This window comes from Lepidochelys kempii, chromosome 21 (genome assembly GCF_965140265.1).
Source record: "Lepidochelys kempii isolate rLepKem1 chromosome 21, rLepKem1.hap2, whole genome shotgun sequence".
NCBI classification, from domain to species: Eukaryota; Metazoa; Chordata; order Testudines; family Cheloniidae; genus Lepidochelys; species Lepidochelys kempii.
The window spans coordinates 17,253,448-17,275,607 of record NC_133276.1 but is presented as its reverse complement, the minus strand read 5'-3'; the positions used below and the strand labels follow the sequence as shown (position 1 = coordinate 17,275,607).

Genomic DNA, 22,160 nt, shown 5'->3' with positions numbered 1-22,160 from the left:
TGATTCCATTGGTGGGTTCTGACTCGTCTTACTTTCCCCATGACCCCTGCCATGGAGTTGGAGCTTAATTTGTTACAAAGCTGCTCTTTACCCTCAAAAAGCACTTAAAGTTTTTGTGTGGGGGTGGAGTGGCACTCCAAACAGCAGCATTGCACTGCAGGACCTGAGGTTTGGTTTCCTTTCTAGGATTCTCAGACTGCGTATGTGTGTGGACATGGTACAACTATCTTACATAACATTTTAAATGTGGATTTGTAAGGGCATAATTATAGCCCAGAATGAAAAACATTTCAAAATGTTTATGCTAGAAGAGGGCTTAAAAGGCATTGAAGAGAAACCAGTTAAACATGTATGTCCATTCACTGCTGGAGGAGGCAGAGACGCTGAACATCTTTTCCATAATTTTAATTAGTAGATAGGATCTTTTTACATTCCTTCTATGTAGTGCTATATTGCATCCCTTCATTCACTCTCCATCTAATTCAAATTTACTGGTTTACTAATCTCGCATGTCAAATCATTTGTGCTCTCATGTCCCCCTCCATCTTCTTGCTGTACTGACCCGTTTGGCTTCCTGTTTCCATCATGCTACTTGCCTAGGCCTGGATCCGTCTCCGTGTTCTCATCCACCACCAGGCTCCCCCTTCTCTTACTTTCAGTCTAATTCTCCAGTCCCCACAATCCCTGCAATGTCTTGTCTTGTTGTAGAGGGTGAAGTTCACTGCCCAAGGGCAGGTGCCTTAAACCATGTAAAGAATCATGGGAATTTGAGATTCTAGGTGATTGATAATGTTTTCTAACCTTTGCAAGCAGACATCGGTTTAATCCTGCTAAATCCACACCTGTAATTAGAAGCTGCTTTCCACTCGTGCCATGGTGTTATTGTGGGTTGGAATTGAGGTTACTTTTGTTCCTGCCTAATTTACCATGGCTTGAACTGCTCAGAGGGCCAGCTACTCCCAGCATTGCTACCACGAAGCACTCAACAAGCTTGAGATATATTTTAAACTAAAGACTTTAAAAACACATTTTTTAAAAAATGACCTTTTGGTGTTTAAGCTACCGGGCCCCCTTTTCAACTTTGTCCACAGCCAGGATCATTAGAAACTTTTAAAATTACTTCATTGAGACTCGCACATTCACCTGACTCCAGAAGCTGGAGCTGTAAGAAACACACTGTCAGGGGCGTGGTGATACAGCCAGCCATGCTGGCAGGCTCCATCTAAGTCCATCACTAATGTAGAACCAGCCTGGAGCAAAAAAAAAAAAGCCCCTGAGGCCGCAGCCGGGGGCAGGGAGGGGGCCTAGGGCAAGGCCTGGGCGTGGGAAGCTAATCAGAAGGCAAAGGGTCTGCTCAGGCTTGGCCCACGTTACGTTGCTAGGGGGACGGTGTGAGAGCTTGCGAGGGTAGAGACGGACAGCTCACGAAGCCAATCAGAAGTCTGAGGCTCGAGCGGCCACACGACCAGGGACAGAGCCATCAGGGAGGGCGGGGCTTGTTTCCTGGAGCGGAGACTGCTGTTTCCTTCAACCAATGAGACGTGGCAGATGGGTGCGTGCTGCCCAATGGGGTGGCTGTAGGCGGGGCGCGGCGAAGCCGGGATCCGGGCGCTGGCGGGGCTCGGGCTGGTTCGCGGCGATGGGGCTGCGGGCGGCTGCGCTGCGCGGGACCCTCCTGCTGCTGCTGCTGCTGCTGCTGCTGCCCGGACCCGGCCGGCTGGAGGGGGCCCGCGCCGGGCTCCTGCGGAGGCGGCGGGCGGCGGAGCCGGGCTGCCGGGAGCTCCGCGGGTTCGAGCCCGTCCTGGGCAACAACACCTACCAGGTGAGGGGCCGGGACCCCGGGACGACAGACCGGCAGAGCCCCCCGGACCCGCCAACGCTGGGGGGCCGACAGAGCCCCCCCCCCGGACCCGCCCACGCCGGGGGGCCGACAGACCGACAGAGTCCCCCCCCCCCCCGGACCCGCCCACGCCGGGGGGCCGACAGACCGACAGAGTCCCCCCCCCCCCCCGGACCCGCCCACGCCGGGGGGCCGACAGACCGACAGAGCCCCCCCCCCCCGGACCCGCCCACGCCGGGGGGCCGACAGACCGACAGAGTCCCCCCCCCCCGGACCCGCCAACGCCGGGGGGCCGACAGACCGACAGAGCCCCCCCCCCGGACCCGCCAACGCCGGGGGGCCGACAGAGCCCCCCCCCCCCGGACCCGCCCACGCCGGGGGGCCGACAGACCGACAGAGCCCCCCCCCCCCCGGACCCGCCCACGCCGGGGGGCCGACAGACCGACAGAGCCCCCCCCCCCGGACCCGCCCACGCCGGGGGGCCGACAGACCGACAGAGTCCCCCCCCCCCCCGGACCCGCCCACGCCGGGGGGCCGACAGACCGACAGAGTCCCCCCCCCCCCCCGGACCCGCCCACGCCGGGGGGCCGACAGACCGACAGAGCCCCCCCCCCCCGGACCCGCCCACGCCGGGGGGCCGACAGACCGACAGAGTCCCCCCCCCCCCGGACCCGCCCACGCCGGGGGGCCGACAGACCGACAGAGCCCCCCCCCCCCGGACCCGCCAATGCCGGGGGGCCGACAGACCGACAGAGCCCCCCCCCCCGGACCCGCCAATGCCGGGGGGCCGACAGACCGACAGAGCCCCCCCCCCCCGGACCCGCCCACGCCGGGGGGCCGACAGACCGACAGAGCCCCCCACCCCCGCCGCTGATGATCTTGCCCTGCCCAGAATAGGGGGCGCTGCTCTGTGCCAGCCATGCCTGCCTGGTCTTGGGGACTCCCAAGCTGCCTTGGTCTTTGCTTCTTAGCAGAGCCCCAAGGACAGCGATTCACCTTCCTCCTCTTGCAGCGAGGGAGCCCTTGTCTTGGGCGGCGGGAGTGCTAAAGCTGGTCCTCCCACACTAATTGCCCCATGTGCCTTCAAGAAATCTCTGCATACAGTCGGGATGGCGGGGGAGTCGCTTGTGGGCTGGTCTTTGCCTGCACAGCCAGGAGCTGAGGGGTTAAGTTTGTGTCGAGCAGGTTCCTGCCACCTGAGTGTGTAATATGGCAAATGTCAATGTGACCTTTGGTAAGTCACTTCCTAGGTTGGTGCCTCTGTTTCCCCTCTATTGAATGGGGATAATGGAACGCACTTTGCCTGGAGTTAGAGAGGTATCTTTAATGTCTGAGCACTTGGTTTACCTGCATGTGTCAGAGCAGGACAGAATCGGGCTAGTCTGTGCACTGTAGCAGGCCCATAGATAGAAGACAGAGAACCCTTCAATGTTGTGTTAAACACCTTGATGTGTCTTCACCTGAACAGCATTGTAACTTCTCCCTGACTTTCAAAGTGAGATTGCAAACAGGTCACTCTTCTGATGCTGAGTGAGCGGCAGAGGGGCCCGTGCTGCTGCTCCCGTGAGATTAAGGGTCTGAGGCACTGAGTCTTGTCGCACCTTGGTGCATCCTTGGAACTCTGCAGCAGCAGGTGGTGGGTTTTTAGAGACACCTATCATTCCCCTTTCCCCTGAGTCATCTGAGAGCCACAGTTCACTGACTTGGTACAGTGCAATTTCTCCAAAGATTGCACCTGTATGCGTACTGCAGGAACCTGTGCTCCACTGACCGTGAGCACAGGGGCATAGAATCAAAACTGTAACAGGCCCTTAACTATAGCCGGGCAATTCAGTGCTGCTGTTGCATTAATAATCTGCTGTAGAAAATCCTATTATTTGGTTCTTTCTGTATCCCTCCTATCTCTCCGTATTCCCTTCATGGCTTTAGCAGATGTTTGTTTCACTCTTGGTGTTTTTCTTTGTGGTTTAATTCTGTACCTGAGATGTATTGCCTTTTTGGGGATCCCCTGAGAGGCAGAACTGTGTCTGGCAGGCTTATCTCCCCTCCCTCCCCTCACACCATACCTGCCTCAAATAGGTGAGCTTCCTGGCTGCTTGGAAGGGCAGAGGTTTCCTCTGCTCATCCCACAGAGCTTCTGGGCTCCTGCAAGCCAGGGAGGGAGTGTCCCTACTATTCCCCTTCTTTCCCCAGCCTCTTCTTTGAGCCCTTCTCCCCTAGGAGCAGCTCCAGTGTCTGCCTCTGCTTTTAGCTTTCCAAATTAGCAAGTGCTGGGAGAAAGTAGACCTAGATTCTAAAGCCAGAAGTGATGATCCTGGTCAGTTTTGCCTACGGACCGCAGCATTCTCAGCGTTCTTGTTAATTTCATGCTGCTGTTTGGCAAAGCTATGAGCAGGAGTAGAGGCACTGTCTGCCGACTGGGGAAGACAGGCACTGCATCGTTTTACATGGAATTCACATTTGGAAGGTTTTCTTCACAACCATAAGGACCAAAGCCTTAGATTCTGTAAAAAGAACAGGAGGACTAGTGGCACCTTAGAGACTAACCAATTTATTTGAGCATGAGCTTTCGTGAGCTACAGCTCACTTCATCGGATGCATCACAAAAGCTTATGCTCAAATAAATTGGTTAGTCTCTAAGGTGCCACAAGTCCTCCTTTTCTTTTTGTGAATACAGACTAACACGGCTGCTCCTCTGAAACCTTAGCTTCTGTAGCAACTAGTGGCGAAGTCCTATCGCTCACCAGGCTTGTGAACTGACTTGCCTGGGGCTTTAAGCCCATTTCTGTCGGCCTCTTCTGTACCTGATGTAGGATCAAAAGTTGGGATTCATTTCCTTACTCTTCCTGACACGTTGGGGGTATGTAATCCCAATGTAATGTTACATCATTTGTGGGTGCTGTATCCTGCCTTTGTGGTGGATGTGCCCTATGGTACAATGGTATTCTGCAGTGTATCTGCTGTCACCTTATTCTGTCTGGAGCTGGTGGTGTGACTTAAAAATCTTCTTGGGCGTCCAGAGCTGGCAAAGCCCTTTACTAACACCGAGTTGAGCATCCCAACCTCCCTGCCACACAGGCAGTTTTGTCCCATTTTACAGTTGAGAAACTGAGGCTTAGAGAGGGCAAGTGTCTTGCCCAAAGCCAGTATGTGACAGAGCTGATTCCTGTTTCTCTGTCTGACCCACAATCCCATCCTCTCCTGCTCCAGCGCATAGCTTCTGTGGGCATGTAAAAAGCACTTCGTGTCTAAAAGAAACAGGCTGTGTCAGAAATCAGCATTCTTAAATAACATGGTGTCTCAGCCCAGAGAAGAATATGAGCATTTGTTTGCTTGGGCTGGCAGTGTTTTGTCCTAGCCATCTGCGATAGAATGGATCGTGCCTGTTGGAGACTAGAGAGCGAGCCATAGCTCTTACACTTTTATTATGGGCCTCTGGACTCCTGAAGAGGGAGTGAAATCTGGGATCTTCTTAGGGTATGTCTACACTACGAAATTAGGTCTAATTTATAGAAGTCGGTTTTTTAGAAATCGGTTTTATATATTCGAGTGTGTGTGTGTCCCCACAGAAAATGCTCTAAGTGCATTAACTCGGCGGAGTGCTTCCACAGTACCGAGGCTAAAGTCGACTTCTGGAGCGTTGCACTGTGGGTAGCTATCCCACAGTTCCCGCAGTCTCCGCTGCCCATTGGAATTCTGGGTTGAGATCCCAATGCCTGATGGGGCTAAAACATTGTCGCGGGTGGTTCTGGGTACATATCGTCAGGCCCCCCTTCCCTCCCTCCCTCCGTGAAAGCAAGGGCAGACAATCGTTTCGCGCCTTTTTTCCTGAGTTACCAGTGCAGACGCCATACCACAGCAAGCATGGAGCCCGCTCAGGTAACCATCACCGTATGTCTCCTGGGTGCTGGCAGACGCGGTACTGCATTGCTACACAGTAGCAGCAACCCATTGCCTTCTGGCAGCAGACGGTGCAATACGACTGGTAGCCGTCATCGTCATGTCCGAGGTGCTCCTGGCCACGTCGGCCTGGAGCAGCTGGACAGACATTGGCGCAGGGACTAAATTTGGAGTGACTTGACCAGGTCATTCTCTTTACTCCTGCAGTCAGTCCTATTGAGCCGTCTTATGGTGAGTAGGCAGGTGATACGGATTGCTAGCAGTCCTCTTGTACCATCTTCTGCCGAGCAGCCATGAGATGTGGATGGCATGCAGTCCTTCTGCACCGTCTGCTGCCAGCCAAAGATGTAAAAGATAGATGGAGTGGATCAAAACAAGAAATAGACCAGATTGGTTTTGTTCTCATTTGCAACCCCGCCCCCCGTCTTGGGGACTCATTCCTCTAGGTCACATTGCAATCACTTACAGAGAAGGTGCAGCGAGGTAAATCTAGCCATGTATCAATCAGAGGCCAGGCTAACCTTCTTGTTCCAATAAGGACAATAACTTAGGTGCACCATTTCTTATTGGAACCCTCCGTGAAGTCCTGCCTGAAATACTCCTTGATGTAAAGCCACCCCCTTTGTTGATTTTAGCTCCCTGAAGCCAACCCTGTAAGCGCCCCTCCCGGTGTCAGAGCAATGGCAAACAATCGGGCATCTGAGAGTGCTGTCCAGAGCAGTCACAATGGAGCGCTCTGATGGGGCTAAAACATTGTCGCGGGTGGTTCTGGGTACGTATCGTCAGGCCCCCGTTCCCTCCCTCCCTCCATGAAAGCAAGGGCAGACAATCATTTCGTGCCTTTTTTCCTGAGTTACCTGTGCAGACGCCATACCACGGCAAGCATGGAGCCCGCTCAGGTAACCGTCACCCTATGTCTCCTGGGTGCTGGCAGACGTGGTACGGCTTTGCTGCACAGTAGCAGCAACCCATTGCCTTCTGGCAGCAGACGGTGCAATACGATTGGTAGTCGTCCTCGTCGTGTCCGAGGTGCTCCTGGCCACGTCGGCTGGGAGCGCCTGGGCAGACATGGGCGCAGGGACTAAATTTGGAGTGACTTGACCAGGTCATTCTCTTTAGTCCTGCAGTCAGTCCTATTGAACCGTCTTATGGTGAGCGGGCAGGCGATACGGACTGCTAGCAGTCGTACTGTACCATCTTCTGCCAGGCAGGCAAGAGATGAGGATTGCTAGCAGTCGTATTGTACCATCTTCTGCCAGGCAGGCAAGAGATGAAGATGGCTAGCAGTCGTACTGTACCATCTTCTGCCGAGCAGCCATGAGATGTGGATGGCATGCAGTCCTTCTGCACCGTCTGCTGCCAGCCAAAGATGTAAAAGATAGATGGAGTGGATCAAAACAAGAAATAGACCAGATTTGTTTTGTACTCATTTGCCTCCTCCCCTGTCTAGGGGACTCATTCCTCTAGATCACACTGCAGTCACTCACAGAGAAGGTGCAGCGAGGTAAATCTAGCCATGTATCAATCAGAGGCCAGGCTAACCTCCTTGTTCCAATAACAACGATAACTTAGGTGCACCATTTCTTATTGGAACCCTCCATGAAGTCCTGCCTGAAATACTCCTTGATGTACAGGCACCCCCTTTGTTGATTTTAGCTCCCTGAAGCCAACCCTGTAAGCCGTGTCGTCAGTCGCCCCTCCCTCCGTCAGAGCAACGGCAGACAATCGTTCCGCGCCTTTTTTTCTGTGCGGACGCCATACCAAGGCAAGCATGGAGGCCGCTCAGCTCACTTTGGCAATTAGGAGCACATTAAACACCACACGCATTATCCAGCAGTATATGCAGCACCAGAACCTGGCAAAGCGATACCGGGCGAGGAGGCGACGTCAGCGCGGTCACGTGAGTGATCAGGACATGGACACAGATTTCTCTGAAAGCATGGGCCCTGCCAATGCATGCATCATGGTGCTAATGGGGCAGGTTCATGCTGTGGAACGCCGATTCTGGGCTCGGGAAACAAGCACAGACTGGTGGGACCGCATAGTGTTGCAGGTCTGGGACGATTCCCAGTGGCTGCGAAACTTTCGCATGCGTAAGGGCACTTTCATGGAACTTTGTGACTTGCTTTCCCCTGCCCTGAAGCGCATGAATACCAAGATGAGAGCAGCCCTCACAGTTGAGAAGCGAGTGGCGATAGCCCTGTGGAAGCTTGCAACGCCAGACAGCTACCGGTCAGTTGGGAATCAATTTGGAGTGGGCAAATCTACTGTGGGGGCTGCTGTGATGCAAGTAGCCCACGCAATCAAAGATCTGCTGATATCAAGGGTAGTGACCCTGGGAAATGTGCAGGTCATAGTGGATGGCTTTGCTGCAATGGGATTCCCTAACTGTGGTGGGGCTATAGACGGAACCCATATCCCTATCTTGGCACCGGAGCACCAAGCCGCCGAGTACATAAACCGCAAGGGGTACTTTTCGATAGTGCTGCAAGCTCTGGTGGATCACAAGGGACGTTTCACCAACATCAACGTGGGATGGCCGGGAAAGGTGCATGATGCTCGCATCTTCAGGAACTCTGGTCTGTTTCAAAAGCTGCAGGAAGGGACTTTATTCCCAGACCAGAAAATAACTGTTGGGGATGTTGAAATGCCTATATGTATCCTTGGGGACCCAGCCTACCCCTTAATGCCATGGCTCATGAAGCCGTACACAGGCAGCCTGGACAGTAGTCAGGAGCTGTTCAACTACAGGCTGAGCAAGTGCAGAATGGTGGTAGAATGTGCATTTGGACGTTTAAAGGCGCGCTGGCGCAGTTTACTGACTCGCTTAGACCTCAGCGAAACCAATATTCCCACTGTTATTACTGCTTGCTGTGTGCTCCACAATATCTGTGAGAGTAAGGGGGAAACGTTTATGGCGGGGTGGGAGGTTGAGGCAAATCGCCTGGCTGCTGGTTACGCGCAGCCAGACACCAGGGTGGTTAGAAGAGCACAGGAGGGCGCGGGGTGCATCAGAGAAGCTTTGAAAACCAGTTTCATGACTGGCCAGGCTACGGTGTGAAAGTTCTGTTTGTTTCTCCTTGATGAAACCCCCCGCCCCTTGGTTCACTCTACTTCCCTGTAAGCTAACCACCTGCCCCTCCTCCCTTCAATCACCACTTGCAGAGGCAATAAAGTCATTGTTGCTTCACATTCATGCATTCTTTATTCATTCATCACACAAATAGGGGGATGACTATCAAGGTAGCCCAGGAGGGTGGTGGAGGAGGGAAGGAAAATGCCACACAGCACTTTAAGCACAGCACTTTAAAAGTTCACAACTTGAAAATTTATTGAATGACAGCCTTCTTTTTTTTGGGCAATCCTCTGTGGTGGAGTGGCTGGTTGGCCGGAGGCCCCCCCACCGCGTTCTTGGGCGTCTGGGTGTGGAGGCTATGGAACTTGGGGAGGAGGGCGGTTGGTTACAGAGGGGCAGCAGTGGCAGTCTGTGCTCCAGCTGCCTTTGCTGCAGCTCAACCATACACTGGAGCATACTGGTTTGGTCCTCCAGCAGCCTCAGCATTGAATCCTGCCTCCTCTCATCACGCTGCCACCACATTTGAGCTTCAGCCCTCTCTTCAGCCCGCCACCTATCCTCCCGGTCATTTTGTGCTTTCCTGCACTCTGACATTATTTGCCTCCACGCATTCGTCTGTGCTCTGTCAGTGTGGGAAGACAGCATGAGCTCGGAGAACATTTCATCGCGAGTGCGTTTTTTTTTTTCTTTCTAAGCTTCACTAGCCTCTGGGAAGGAGAAGATCCTGTGATCATTGAAACACATGCAGCTGGTGGAGAAAAAAAAAGGGACAGCGGTATTTAAAAAGACACATTTTATAAAACAGTGGCTACACTCTTTCAGGGTAAACCTTGCTGTTAACATTACATACATAGCACATGTGCTTTCATTACAAGGTCGCATTTTGCCTCCTCCCACCGCGTGACTACCCCCTCAACCTTCCCCCCTCCCTGTGGCTAACAGCGGGGAACATTTCTGTTTAGCCACAGGCAAACAGCCCAGCAGGAATGGGCTCCTCTGAGTGTCCCCTGAAGAAAAGCACTCTATTTCAATCAGGTGACCATGAATTATATCTCACTCTCCTGAGGATAACACAGAGAGATAAAGAACGGATGTTGTTTGAATGCCAGCAAACATACACTGCAATGCTTTGTTCTACAATGATTCCCGAGTACGTGTTACTGGCCTGGAGTGGTAAAGTGTCCTACAATGAAGGACGCAATAAGGCTGCCCTCCCCAGAAATCTTTTGCAAAGGCTTTAGGACTACATCTAGGAGAACCGCAAATGCAAGGGCAAAGTAATCCTTTCACATGCTTGCTTTTAAACCATGTATAGTATTTTAAAAGGTACACTCACCAGAGGTCCCTTCTCCGCCTGCTGGGTCCAGGAGGCAGCCTTGGGTGGGTTCGGGGGGTACTGGCTCCAGGTCTAGGGTGAGAAACAGTTCCTGGCTGTCAGGAAAACCGGTTTCTCCGCTTGCTTGCTGTGAGCTATCTACAACCTCCTCCTCATCATCATCTTCTTCGTCCCCAAAACCTGCTTCCGTATTGCCTCCATCTCCATTGAAGGAGTCAAACAACACGGCTGGGGTAGTGGTGGCTGAACCCCCTAAAATGGCATGCAGCTCATCATAGAAGCGGCATGTTTGGGGCTCTGACCCAGAGCGGTTGTTCGCCTCTCTGGTTTTCTGGTAGGCTTGCCTCAGCTCCTTCAGTTTCACGCGGCACTGCTTCGGGTCCCTGTTATGGCCTCTGTCCTTCATGCCCTGGGAGATTTTCACAAAGGTTTTGGCATTTCGAAAACTGGAACGGAGTTCTGATAGCACGGATTCCTCTCCCCAAACAGCGATCAGATCCCGTACCTCCCGTTCGGTCCATGCTGGAGCTCTTTTGCGATTCTGGGACTCCATCATGGTCACCTGTGCTGATGAGCTCTGCATGGTCACCTGCAGCTTGCCACGGTGGCCAAACAGGAAATGAGATTCAAAAGTTCGCGGTTCTTTTCCTGTCTACCTGGCCAGTGCATCTGAGTTGAGAGTGCTGTCCAGAGCAGTCACAGTGGAGCACTCTGGGATAGCTCCCGGAGGCCAATACCGTCTAATTGTGACCACAGTACCCCAAATTCGACCCGGCAAGGCCGATTTAAGTGCTATTCCACTTGTCAGGGGTGGAGTAAGGAAATCGATTTTAAGAGCTCTTTAAATCGAAATAAAGGGCTTCATCGTGTGGACGGGTGCAGGTTTACATCGATTTAACGCTGCTAAATTCGACCTAAAGTCCTAGTGTAGACCAGGGCTTACACAGCTCTCAGCCTCTCTTTTTGTTCAGCTTGCTCTCCCCCAGCCCTTGAGGGTCCTCTCCTCCCAGAGTCTTCTGCTTTATGCTTGAGAGGCCCCACATCTCAGGTATGACTGTGTGTGTCTGTGGGGAATATAGTCTCTTCCCCGTGGGGGGGAAGAGGGTCTGTCAATGTTCAGTCCAGGGAGGCCTGGCTGCAGTTTCTGTACAGCTGAAGTGCTGCTCCCTAGTTGGCCAAGTCAGATGTCACAAGACCCTCCTTCCATCCCCTCCTCGCGCAGGCCGGTTCCAGTAAATCCCCAAACCCTCTGCAGACTGCTGCCTGCATTAAACAGCTCTGTCTTGCAGCAACACTTCTTCCTGGGATTCTCGCTCTGCTGGGATGTCCGCTCCAAAGCTTCCCAGCAGCAGTCCGGGTGAGGAGAGGCCAGTGGGTTTAATTCTGTTGATTGCTGGGGTTTCCTTCTCTGATCAGATGCTGAAACGTGTGCCCATGTGTGGCTGCCTCCTGAAGGGTTTGAAAACTTCCTAGCTCAGGAGTACACCTGCAAATCCAGGGAGGGGTGAGGCGAGGCTAGCATCAGCCTGTGTGCTCTCCTGCCTTAGCTGCCAAGTCCGTGCATAGCACCTGCCAGCTGGCTTGCAGAGTAATAACAACTCCTCCTCCCTCTGCAGGCGTTTCTTCTGGTTAAACATGCTGTATGGGCAGACCTCTTCGGGAGCGAAGTGTTTTGTTGCCTTATATGTAAGAGGCAGCGTGGCCTAGGGGGCTGCGCATGGGCTGTTGTGCAAGCGCTGCATGACGGGCTGTTTGTGTGGTGCTTAGCAAGATGAGATGCTGAGGTTGGTCGGGTTCTCCAGCTGTGACTGTATAATAACAAACAGCTGCCATGTTCCGTCCCAGAGGTGGTTGCAATTTCAGTGCCCTGGGAAGAGATCTCTTCATGCTCCTTCCCTGTACACTGTGGTGTTGAGGCTTAGCTGTTAAACACTCTGTGATCACTTACAAAGTGCAAAGTAGCTTTCCTTCTGCCTCCCTGAGGGATGGTCAGTGCTGACGTGAAATGCCTTTGAGTTGCCAGCACCTGTGCTAAGGAGTTGTGTGTAAGCAAGTTTTGACTACTTAAGAGGAGTGGGTCTATCCTGCCGCTAGTCAAGCAAGCCCTGAATCCGCCCACTAACCTGCTAGCACGGCGATATCGCCGGGTGTTCCAGCCCCTCTCGTGCAGAGTCCTGCGTTTAGACAGTAAACTCTTTGTGCTGCTGCAGCTGCCGCTCCTGGAGTTCCTAGTTCACCGCCTGCACCCCTGCCGTGGGCCAAGTGTCATCTCGTAGGAGGTGGGAGGCCTGCTCTCCGCAGAGCCCCTCCTAGCAGTAAGAACTCATTGCCGTGTACTTGTAATTAAATGCTAAGCCCATCTCTTCCGTTCCTGCAGGAAGAGGAGCTGTAACGCCGTTAAAATCATCCTTTATTAACAGAGACTGAGCAGCGGGGGCTATGCTACCATGAAGCTTGGTTACTGATGGACCTGTCGGCTGAAAACGCAAGGTCTTTTACACTGCTGTATAGCAGAGTGGCCTCCTGTCACATGGCCGTCCAGTGGATGGTTTGTGGCCTCATAGCATGAGGCCTGGCAAGATTAAAGCATAACTTCATTCCCAGGGAAACAGATCTTGCTTGGCTGAAGATCTTCCCGATCTTGTTTGGCTGAAGTGGAGGGGGTTAGGAAGCCTGTTGGGATTATTGTGTGCTTGAGCCATGTGTCAGGGGAGTGCCTCGGTGCTCTCAGAGAACTGGTCCCCATCTGGCTCAAAGCAGTATCTTTATGGAGCTGCTCCCTCCTGGGAGGAGGGGAGCAAAGAGGCGGATTTGCCTGGGGTTAGGGATGGCTAGGACAGTGATGCAGACTCAGCCTCCATGTTTGGAGGTGGTTGGTAGCAGGGATTTTTTTGCCAATCATTTGTAAATTTCCCCCTTGCGTTTCCTCCCACTCGAAGCCCCTATGTTGTCTGGATTACGTTCACTTTGGCATGTCTGTAACCCCCGTTGGTATCCCCGGTCCGATCTGTCACGCACACAGCTAATTTACATTTCTTCTATTTTTTTAATGAGATGGTAATAGGTGTCTCTCAGATGAATCCATTAGTGCCGCACTGGCTCCAGGGGAGGAGGGGCACAGCTCTCCCCTTTTCTGCAGCTCACAGGTTCTGCTCTTTGTCTGCACCGTACCATACCCACCACCCTTACCCTGACGTGCCCCTGCCCCCTTATGCTGTACATGTCATTTCCTCTTTCCTTCCTTTGCTCGGAAAGTCCCTCTGCCACCCCTCTGTCTTGTCCAGAACTTTCCTCCTTCACCTGACTCACTGGGCCAATCCCTGGCTGTGGCAAGTCCCCATGTGTGTCTCCATGTCTCGCTCCTTGTCTTCCAAAGTCCCAGTTTCCTCCACTTAAGCATATGATCAGCCCCTTCCTGCACACTCCAAAAGGTGAGACTGCATCAAACTCCGCATTGTTCTGGGTCCGTTTCAGAGTCACCCAGGCTAGTGATGCTCCAAGGGGTCGCTCCAGCCCACGTCTTGGATTTTCTGTCTTCTGCTCCTCTTGTTTGTATAGCATCAGCTCTCTCTGGTCCAGCTCTTTGTTGGTGCAAGAGCCTTCTCCACAGCCTCCCTGTCTCCCTTCGTCTTCCTTCTGGTCTCCCCAGGAGCCTCCCTTTTGCACAGGTCTGGCATAGCTCAGTACCCGTGTTGGTACTGCCCCGTCCCTGCACCACTGAGGCCACAAGGTGCCCATGGCTGTGAAGAAACGGCATTCTACACTCTCTCCAAGGTGTTACTTTGGTCTCTCTTCCCCTCCCACCCCCTCCAGCAAAGGTAACTGGATGCCTGAGGCTGAAACTGGTAGCACTTCTCCTGTTGCAGTCAAGGTATTGAGGGCCTCTCACAACAGAGCATTACAAGGTCCCAGGTGTATTTCCATCGTGACTGTCTGGTCATCTCCCAGGTTTTGCCTGTAGAATGCTGGGATTCCTGTTCCCAGATGCACAGGTGTCTCGGAGTCACTGCTTTGGGAGGGGGAGAGGTTTCTCCGCCTGCAACCCAGATCTCGGTCTGTGTCCTATCCAGCTCAGCCATTGATCTAGGATTATGGCGTAAGTGCCTGCTGAGCTGTAACATGGAGAGCCTCAAAATGTAGTGAGATTGTGAACAGATTATGAGGCAACCTTTGAGACTGCAGGGCAGGGTACTGATGGCGTTTATTGTTCTGCTCAGGGGAATATTTGCATTGCCAGGTTCCTCCTTGGCACTAACATGGCGCTAGCTAGCCAAATCCCAGCATCGCTGCTCTGCTGGCTTCGTCTCTCTGGAGTCCCTCTTGGCTTCTGAAGCCAGGTCCAGTTGTCCCTTTGCTTAGCGGGAGCGTTCTGTGCACCTTTTGCTGTGATCCTGCCTGGTAGCCAGCAGGAGCTGTGGAAAATGCTGTCTGGATGCAGATGCCTTTGCAGGCTGGCAGGGCTGCACTGTTTACTCTAGTGCTCGTGATAAAGTGCACAGCCCAGTTTTACTGCTCTGCAAGGCCAAGCGAATGCACCAGTGTGTTTCTTGTCAGCATGGTGCTGCTCTTACGGGTGACTAGTAATGTCCAGCAGGAAAAGAGTCCAGCTCTGCTTAACTTTCAGCCATTACTGCCCCTCTCGATGCCAGCTGGCTGCTGGGGCGCTCCCTGATAGGAGCAGCATTGTTGTTAACTCATGAGGGTGTGGGACCTGGGAGCAGTCTGTGCTGCTCACTCCTGTGTTCTCACAGGGCTGGATTGTAAACGATCTCTGGCTTCATGACGCTTGTGGGGCTCTGGCTCCTGGTTTAGCAATGAAACCCCATTAGGTGAGGGTGACCACACTGGGCAAGCATCTGCACTTCAGCAGAACCAAAAGTGAAATCAGCTTCCCCTCGCAGAGCTGCTGTCATGCCTGTGCGTGTGTGTCAAGGGCAGACACGAGGGGAACCTGACTACGCTTTTTCCACATTGCAGTAACTTCGCTGATGAGCATCAAGTGCTAAGGGGAAAGGCCCCTGTAAAGCTTTGGGGGTAGAGACAAGATGGCTCTGCAGTTCAAAAACGAGCACATCAGCCCCTTGGAGAGGTGGTCGGTGGGGGTTGAACTTAGCACCTTTGGCCCAAAAAGCATGAGTTCTGCTTCGCTCTGCCTGCCCAGCACAAGCCGCCCAGCGTTACCTGAACTACCGAAGGGGCAGGATGGTATCGAGCGAGAGAAGAGGACTCGGGACACCTGCCCATGAGATCTGCTAAGGAGACAAACTCTGTTGAGTTGTCACACACAGGGTGCGTGGCAAAAATCCACCGGGCATTTCAGTAACATCCCATGTAAGGCGATGTGTGTGGGTCAGTGAAGGAAGCCACCTGAGGGAGCATGAAGCTGGAAAAAAGCCCCTGGTGGGGTGTGTCTCCTGGCTTTACTGATTCAGCAATAGACTGCACAGGGAACCCCAGGCAACCTGTGATGAGGGGGAGGGAAATGCCAGTGGGATGGACAAATCTTGGCTGGCGGCTGGGTGGTTATTACTGCCTTGGGATGGTGTGTAACCAGGGGGTACTCCGCTATGCCGATCAAATTCCTCCTGATCCTCTCCCCTCTGGTGACGGGAAGTAAAGGGTCTTGTTGCCTGAGCTGGGATGTGGAGCGTGGAAGTTTGGATGTGACTCTGATCTTTTTCCTTGCAGCATGTCTTTGATGACTTCAGCGGCACTGTATCGCTCTCCTGGGTTGGAGACAGCACTGGAGTAAGTAGCGCATTTGATCTGAACGGGCTTTGAAAGGTAACCCTTCGAAATGATGAGTAGCAGGGGGTGAGCAAGCTGGAGAGGCAGCTGGGAAGCACGACTTCACTTCCTGGAATCCTTGAACCTTGGGCACAAGCATTCCTGACTATTGGACACTCCCAGTGTTCTGCGTGTCCATACGTTTAATCCTGCCTAGGAAGGTCCCTGGTGGGGGCTGGTCTAACACTCCAGCTAAATTACTATAGAAGCCATTATAGTTAAAAATGGCACAAATCTACATAACCTACAGCAGGGGCGCAACCTACAGCAGGGGTACAGTTATGTTGGTAGAACTGTGCTTAGACTGGTATCGCTTATTTCGGCACAGTTACAGGAATGAGCTACGCCGATAGGACACCTTTATCCTGATGTGTCTGTGCCCACCGTGGAGGGTTGCATTACTTTAACTCTCAGTACAAACCTGCATGTAGACCAGCACGAGACCCCTTCTGCAGCAGCTGCTGCAGGCCGTGGCTGCCATTATGTTAGCAGGGCCCGCTGCCCATTGGCTGCTGTATCTGGCTCTGTCTTGCTCCAGGGGGCCCAACATTTAAATACATAGAAATAAAAATAAATATTTTAAAATTAACCTCCCCACCCCCTAACTAAACTCTACCCTCTGGGGAGAGAACAAACTGCAGGCAGCAGACATGGTGGAAGGTACCCAGGTGTTACAGGGGTGATGCAGCACAAGGGTCTAGACAGATTCGAGGGGGAGCGTTGCGTTGTCTGACCCTGACGGGTTGGGGGAGCCGCCCCCTTTTGCTCTGGTAAGAAATGGCCAGCAGGGCTCCTTCCTCCTGAGCTAGGGGATGGAGGGTTTACACGGGGCGCCATTGTTAGCCTCGGGGGTGGGGCAGGGATATGTGCTCCTCTTCCTTCACCTGCTGCACTGAGACGGCCTGTGGCCCGTTGATGCTAAATCCATCTTGACGTCCCGGCATGGCATCGCTGAGAGCCCAGCTTCCAAAATAGATGCCTTACTTGCAGTCTGAATTGGAAGTTGAAGCTAGACAAATTCAGACTGGAAATAAGGAGTAAATTTTTAATGGCGAGAGTAATTAACCATTGGAACAACTGACCGAGGGGCGTGGTGGATTCTCCGTTACTGCCCATCTTTAAATCCAGATGGGAAGTTTGCCTAAAAGATGGGCTCGAGGAGTGATTGGGGGGCAGGTCTCTGGCCTGTGCTGTGCAGGAGGTCCGACTGGAGGATCACAGTGGTCCCAAGTTCCCTAGGGCTGTGCAGGTGTGCAGCCACTGGGGCCTGTACTGCAGAGGAGAGAGGTAAGGGGCATGTAGGGCTGTGGCGGGGAGAGGCACCTCTCCCCTGGCCACGGGCTGCTGCAGCAAGAAAGGGCAGAGGGGGAGTCCTCTCTCTCCCTGGGGAAGCCTGCACCCCAAACCCCTCATCCTTAACCCCAGTCCAGAGCCTGCTCCCCCCACACATCCCAACCCTCTGCCCCAGCCACAGCCTTCACCCCCTACACCCCAACCCTCTGCCCCAGAGCCTGCACCCCCACTAGGAGCCCTCAATCCCCGCATCCCAACCCTCTGCCCTAGCCCTGAGCCCCCTTCTGCACCCCCGCCACTCATCACCTCCATATTGGTGCACATAACAAAATTAATTCCGCACATGGATCTAAAAATTAGAGGGAACATTGCAGTGATCCCTTCAGGCCTTGGGATCTATGGAAGCTCCAGGCCTTTGAGGAGTGGGATGCTGCTGAGCTGTGCTCTTGTGTGACTGACGCTCATTAGAAGTGTCTGAAAATGGAGCAAGGGAGCTGCTGCAAGGAAACCTTCACAGCCAGCACTGCTCACTGAGCAGCTGGCGTCGGAGGGTTTTTCTGTCGAGCTATCACAAGGCGGCTGCTCCTCCAACCCCTGGAATTGCCCCTCTAAATTACAGCTCCGGGCAGGGCAGGGCAGGGCTGTCTTTATCAGGCAGGGTAACCTACACTCCTGTGGGCCCCTGCAGGAAAGAACTGCTGAGGCAGCCAGCCTCCCTCACCCGCTGCGTCCTGGACAAGGCTCTCGCAGAGCAGCTTGGAGGCTCAAGCCCATGTTTGAAGTTCTTAGTCTCCCTGGAATCATTGGCTCAAGCCCTGGCAGAGTTGGTTCAGCTCCTCAACCTCCCCATGTGTGGGCCTGCGAGGCAAGACCTTACATCCCAAGGTCTTGTCTGGGCAGTGGACATCAAAGATCCGTCGGCCCTTCTCAGGGGTGAATGGTGTGTCCTAAAGCCTGGCCAACACCCCCGCCTTTTATCAGTGTTGTGCATTGTGCTGTCCATAGCTTGGTGCCTTCCACCCTAGACATGGCTGCCTGTTGGAAGGTGAAGGTGCCGTATACCCCTGTAAACCCATCTGTAGATACTAGCTTGTGGCATTTGGTGCCTTAAAGACATTGGGATTTGCTGTTTCTTGAGAAAGGTGGGTTGAGCCAATAACCTGCCCCTGCATTTGGCTGGAGGCCAGATGGCTGTCTGACAACAGCACACACAGCCTGCGATTTGGGGGTACCTCGCCACCAGACTCCTTTCCCGCCCTGGCAAATACAAACCTTTTTGGCCAGTGAGTCCCTGTCTTGCTGTTAAAGCGACTCTCCCTGGGAGAGGGGTAAGAGTGGCGTGGAGGGTTGGTCAAAGCACTAAGTGACTGGACTGAGGCGGGGTATTTAAGGGGCTGTCAACCCCCTTCCCGGGGTCAGTAAATCCAGTGGAGGGGGTGATCTGAGGGCTGCACTCACAGGCTGCCAGGCGGGGGGAGGGGCTGCTAATGGGTTCTCCCTGATGGCCCTTCCCAGGATTGACTCTCTGGTCCTCTCTTTGGCCAGGTTATTCTTGTCCTGACCACATTCAAGTTACCGCTGCTGTTCGTGAGTTTCAAGCAGTCCAAACTCTACAGGAGGTGAGGCCCCCAGTGCCAGATGCATGCAGCTGATTTGATTAACTCAGTGGATTAGCGAGCTGCATCGTCTGGCTGTCCGACCTGATGCTGCAGCTCACTCGCGGCCAGCCGTAAAGGTGGTGTAGCCACTGGGGGAGGAGTTGGAGGGAGGCTGAGATGCCAGCAGGCTCAGGCAGCCTCCTTGGGGTGTGGTGGGGGAGGCAGGGCTTCTAAACTGGTGCCTAATCACTCCACTGTGTCACCGCTGCTGATGGGTGCTGGGCTGCCGTACAGGAATGGGCGATGCCTCGAGTGGGGATAATTGCCAGGGCTTGGGTGTATCTTGTCTCTTCCTCTGATGTGCCTGGGAGAGTGTGAGGAATGCAAAGAAACTGCCCAGCCCAGTGGGGTGGGCGTGCTGCAGGGTGACAAGAACAGCTCTGGGCTGCTCAGCTGCTCTGGGAATCTGGGCGTTCAGTCGCCGAGACCGTTTCCATGCCAGTGGAGAGCTAGCACATGAGCTAAAACATGCCAGTGGTGATCCTGGTGTGTGGTGCCCGGTCACTCACTCCCCTCTCCCAAATCATGCCCTGGTTCTTCATGGGCAGGTGTGACCAGTACTCACTGCTTCCCAGACGCCTCTGCACTGATGCAGAAGATTTGGGGATTAGAGCTCATTGGAGACTGGAATATTCTCAGTCCTGGGTAAACACCTTTTTTGGGGGGAAGGAGCCTGTAGGCTGGAGCTGAGCAATGCAGGACTGGTCTGGGGGTCTTGTGACTCCCTTTTGGGCTGTTCCTGGTCCTGGGTGATTGGAACTCTTGCAGGTTGGCTCCTCCCTAGCTTGAGTGCTGGAAAAGGGGCCATTTTCCATGGAATGCTTCCGTTCTTTGCCTGGTAGCTGCACTGAGCAGCTGCTTTGAGTTGCCCAGGACATCCCTTCTTTCAGGCTCTCTAATCCCAGCAGTTGTCCCTGAAGCATCAGTGACACCTGTGCTGCATCCCAAGGTGTCTCCTAGACCAGGGGCTCTCAACCTTTCTCTGTCTGAGGCTCCCATGTCATTCTATAAAAACTCCACAGCCCACCTGTGCCTCAACAACTGGTTTTCTGCATAGAAAAGCCAGGGCCAGCATTAGAGGGTAACAAGCAGGGCAGTTCCCCAGGGCCCCACAGCACAGGAGCTCCCGCAAAACTACATTGCTCAGACTTCTACTTCAGCCCTGGGTGGTGGGGCTTCAGGCCCATGCGGTGAGGATTTGGCTTTCTGCCCTGAGCCCCAGCGAGTTTAAACTGGTGCCACTTGGCAGACCCCTTGAAACCTGCTCGCGGCCCCCTGGGAGGCCCCAGACCACTGCTTGAGAACCACTGCTCTAAAAGAGTCATCATCTACTTTCTTTCCTCTCAGCGAGGACTATGGAAAAACTTTCATAGACATCACTAAGCTCATTAACCACACCTTCATCCGGACGGAGCTTGGGATGGCCATCGGACCAGAGAACTCGGGGAAGGTAGGAGACAGCTGCTGATGTGCTCTTGGACAGCATGCACTCCCTTGAACTGCTCCTGAGTCAGGGATGGAGCTGGCCTTCATGAGGGCTGCATTCATGCTGCATAGCAATGCACTTTTGTTCATTGAAATGCAACTCTCCACATGGCAGTGCTGACTGGTGTTCAGAGGAGGGGTGGTGGTGTGCTCCTGGGTTGGGTACTGCTCCCAACACTCCATTTACCTGCTGGGAGAAGGAGGGGAAGTCACATCACAGCTCTGTGCCTCAGTTTCCCTGTCTGCCTATCTCTCTGAGGCTTAGCCAGAGCCTGTGAAGCACTTGGAGCCCCATTGCCAGGAAATGCACATTCTGATCCCATTGCAGGGAAATGGGGCTGAGTGAGCCACACACTGCCCATTGTGTTGGAGCAGGTCAGTTCAGCCGGCGCGGGGGACATGGCCGAGGCTGACTGTCGCAGTGAAGGCATGTGCACCCTCGCTGACCTGGTCTCCCTCTTGCTCCTTGTCTAGGTGATTCTGACAGGGGACATGCCTGTGCCTGGAGGGAGCCGTGGAGGAAAGATCTTCAGATCGTCTGATTATGCTAAGAACTTTGCTCAGACAGATCTCCCCTTTCAGCCCCAGAGTCAGGTCATATACCATCCGCAGAACTCCGACAACCTGCTGCTCCTCAGCACCGAAGTAAGAGACCAGACGCGTCCCACTCCCCCTGTCTCCGCTTCGTACATAGCGCCCAGAATGCACTGAGAGATGTCCCGGGATTGAGTTCTGTAGCGACACCTGGTGGGGTCGGGTGGTAGCATCCCACAAGGGGAAGAATGACAAATCACAGCTGCTGTGTCCTTTAGCCTTTTAGGCTTCTGGGGGATGAACTTCTATTCCTGAGTCTGAAACCTACAGGCAGTACTTTCCAGGGAGTGTTATGTGGCCTTGTATTTAGAAGCCCTGACGTGTGTTCCATTTCAGAGGGTTGGCTCTGCATTTTTTTAGGCCAGATGCTATTTGAAGCGTTAGAGTTAACACAGCCAGTAACCAGCAATCCTGTCTGACTACTGAATTTTTCAGAACAGTCTTTGGGTGTCCAGGAACTTTGGGGAGAAGTGGGAAGAAATCCACAAAGCTGTTTGTCTGGCAAAATGGTGAGTAGCCGAATGGTAACACGGTGTCCGCTGCTCTAAGCTCTCCCGCCAAAGGAAAGCAGGAGCTACTCAACACTGCTTGTGGCTCTTCCACTGATGCTCCTGCACTCTTTTTCTGTCCCCTCTTTTCCCATAGAGGAAGCCCAACAGCATGAGGGGCACATGCCACTCATGTTTAATACGCTTTGATTTAGAAATAAGTGTCCCATCCCACTGAGGGTTGGGGAGCCTTCCCTGCCACAGTGCAGTGTCCTGGACTCAGATTCTTCCATCAGGAGCAGCAAACTGCTCTCTAAGGGTCAGGAAAGCATGGACTGAGTGTTCCCTCAATGGAAGCCTCCACTCTTTTCCCATGGAGTATCTAGAACTCCACACACAGCCACGGGCCTCTGGCTGGGCTCATCTGGTAAAACCTGCCTGACTGGTTTCACCTAACTGACTGATCTGGAGCCTCCCCATACCTGGCCAGCCACCGTTCCTTACTGGGGTTATCTGAGTGTCTGTGTTCATCACACACTTCCTTTAGACCTTTAGCAGTCTAATAAATACTCCAGTTCATGCTTGGCTGCTTCACTTCTTTAGTGTGTGTCTGTGCTGTACCCGCTCATGTCAGATTCTGCTTATGGATGCCCACAATCCTCCTTCCTGGCTGCTACAGAGGGAGGGAGGGCACCGAAAAGGT

The 22,160-nt window shown here is 53.6% G+C and overlaps 1 protein-coding gene across 1 annotated transcript in view; it reads left to right on the top strand.

Annotated features, from left to right (window-relative positions):
• The first annotated feature begins 1,601 nt into the window (after positions 1-1,601).
• Positions 1,602-22,160, top strand: part of SORT1 (sortilin 1) — a 39,864-nt gene continuing 19,305 nt past the window's right edge. The window contains exons 1-6 of the mRNA XM_073319617.1: positions 1,602-1,822; positions 15,841-15,900; positions 18,778-18,851; positions 20,238-20,340; positions 20,850-21,020; positions 21,405-21,478. Coding sequence (XP_073175718.1) covers positions 1,640-1,822; positions 15,841-15,900; positions 18,778-18,851; positions 20,238-20,340; positions 20,850-21,020; positions 21,405-21,478 — 665 coding nt within the window. The 5' untranslated portion in view covers positions 1,602-1,639. The remainder of the gene's footprint in view (positions 1,823-15,840; positions 15,901-18,777; positions 18,852-20,237; positions 20,341-20,849; positions 21,021-21,404; positions 21,479-22,160) is intronic.